Source organism: Oryzias melastigma, unplaced genomic scaffold, assembly GCF_002922805.2.
Source record: "Oryzias melastigma strain HK-1 unplaced genomic scaffold, ASM292280v2 sc00470, whole genome shotgun sequence".
In the NCBI taxonomy this organism is placed as follows: Eukaryota; Metazoa; Chordata; class Actinopteri; order Beloniformes; family Adrianichthyidae; genus Oryzias; species Oryzias melastigma.
This window is the reverse complement of record NW_023417065.1, coordinates 59,544-60,186: the sequence shown is the minus strand read 5'-3', so window position 1 is coordinate 60,186 and position 643 is coordinate 59,544. Positions and strand designations below refer to the sequence as shown.

General features: G+C 37.8%; 1 protein-coding gene across 1 annotated transcript in view; it reads left to right on the top strand.

Moving 5' to 3' along the window:
* The first annotated feature begins 8 nt into the window (after positions 1-8).
* Positions 9-643, top strand: part of LOC112138199 (small G protein signaling modulator 3) — a 1,661-nt gene continuing 1,026 nt past the window's right edge. Inside the window, exons 1-2 of the mRNA XM_024260767.1 lie at positions 9-114; positions 519-579. Of these exons, the coding sequence (XP_024116535.1) occupies positions 35-114; positions 519-579 (141 nt within the window). The 5' untranslated portion in view covers positions 9-34. The remainder of the gene's footprint in view (positions 115-518; positions 580-643) is intronic.

The window sequence follows — 643 nt, the reverse complement described above, 5'->3', positions numbered from 1 at the left end:
GCTGCACTTATGGTTGGAGGTTCTGTGCTCCAGCATGGCGGCTGTGGAAAAGTGGTATCATCCGTGGTCGTTCCTTCGCAGTCCTGGATGGGTGCAGATCAAGTGTGAGCTAAGGTATTCAGCAGGGTACAGCAAAGCGGTTCCCTGGAAAATACATCTGATCATTACAAAATGTTGATGCTTTTGCATTTTTGTCTGTATTTGCAGAATTTTATTTTCCCAACTTTCCATTCAGTCTGATGCAGAGTTTGGCAGTATTTCTCTCATCAGTGTTGCATTTTTTTTCTTTTACATCCTTCACATTTTTTCCTGTTGAACACTTTGTTTAGAGGAAGCATTAAATCAGCTGTATATTTAAGACTGAACCTTTTTGTGAGTCTGTAACGGCAACATTTATTTTATCAAATACTGTTTATTCAAAACCAGTGCCTTAAATGAATGGCCTTAAAGTTGTCATTGTGATGTAATCAGACTAAAAAAGACGAGGAGCATTAATACTGTTCATATTTGTTCTGCAGGGTCCTATCAAAGTTTGCATTCAGTCTTTCTCAAGATTGTGAGTTACCTGAAAAGAAAGAGGTAAATGAATGACATCATCACAAGAATCTTACATGAACCTGCAACTGAGAATTAGAATTAATGT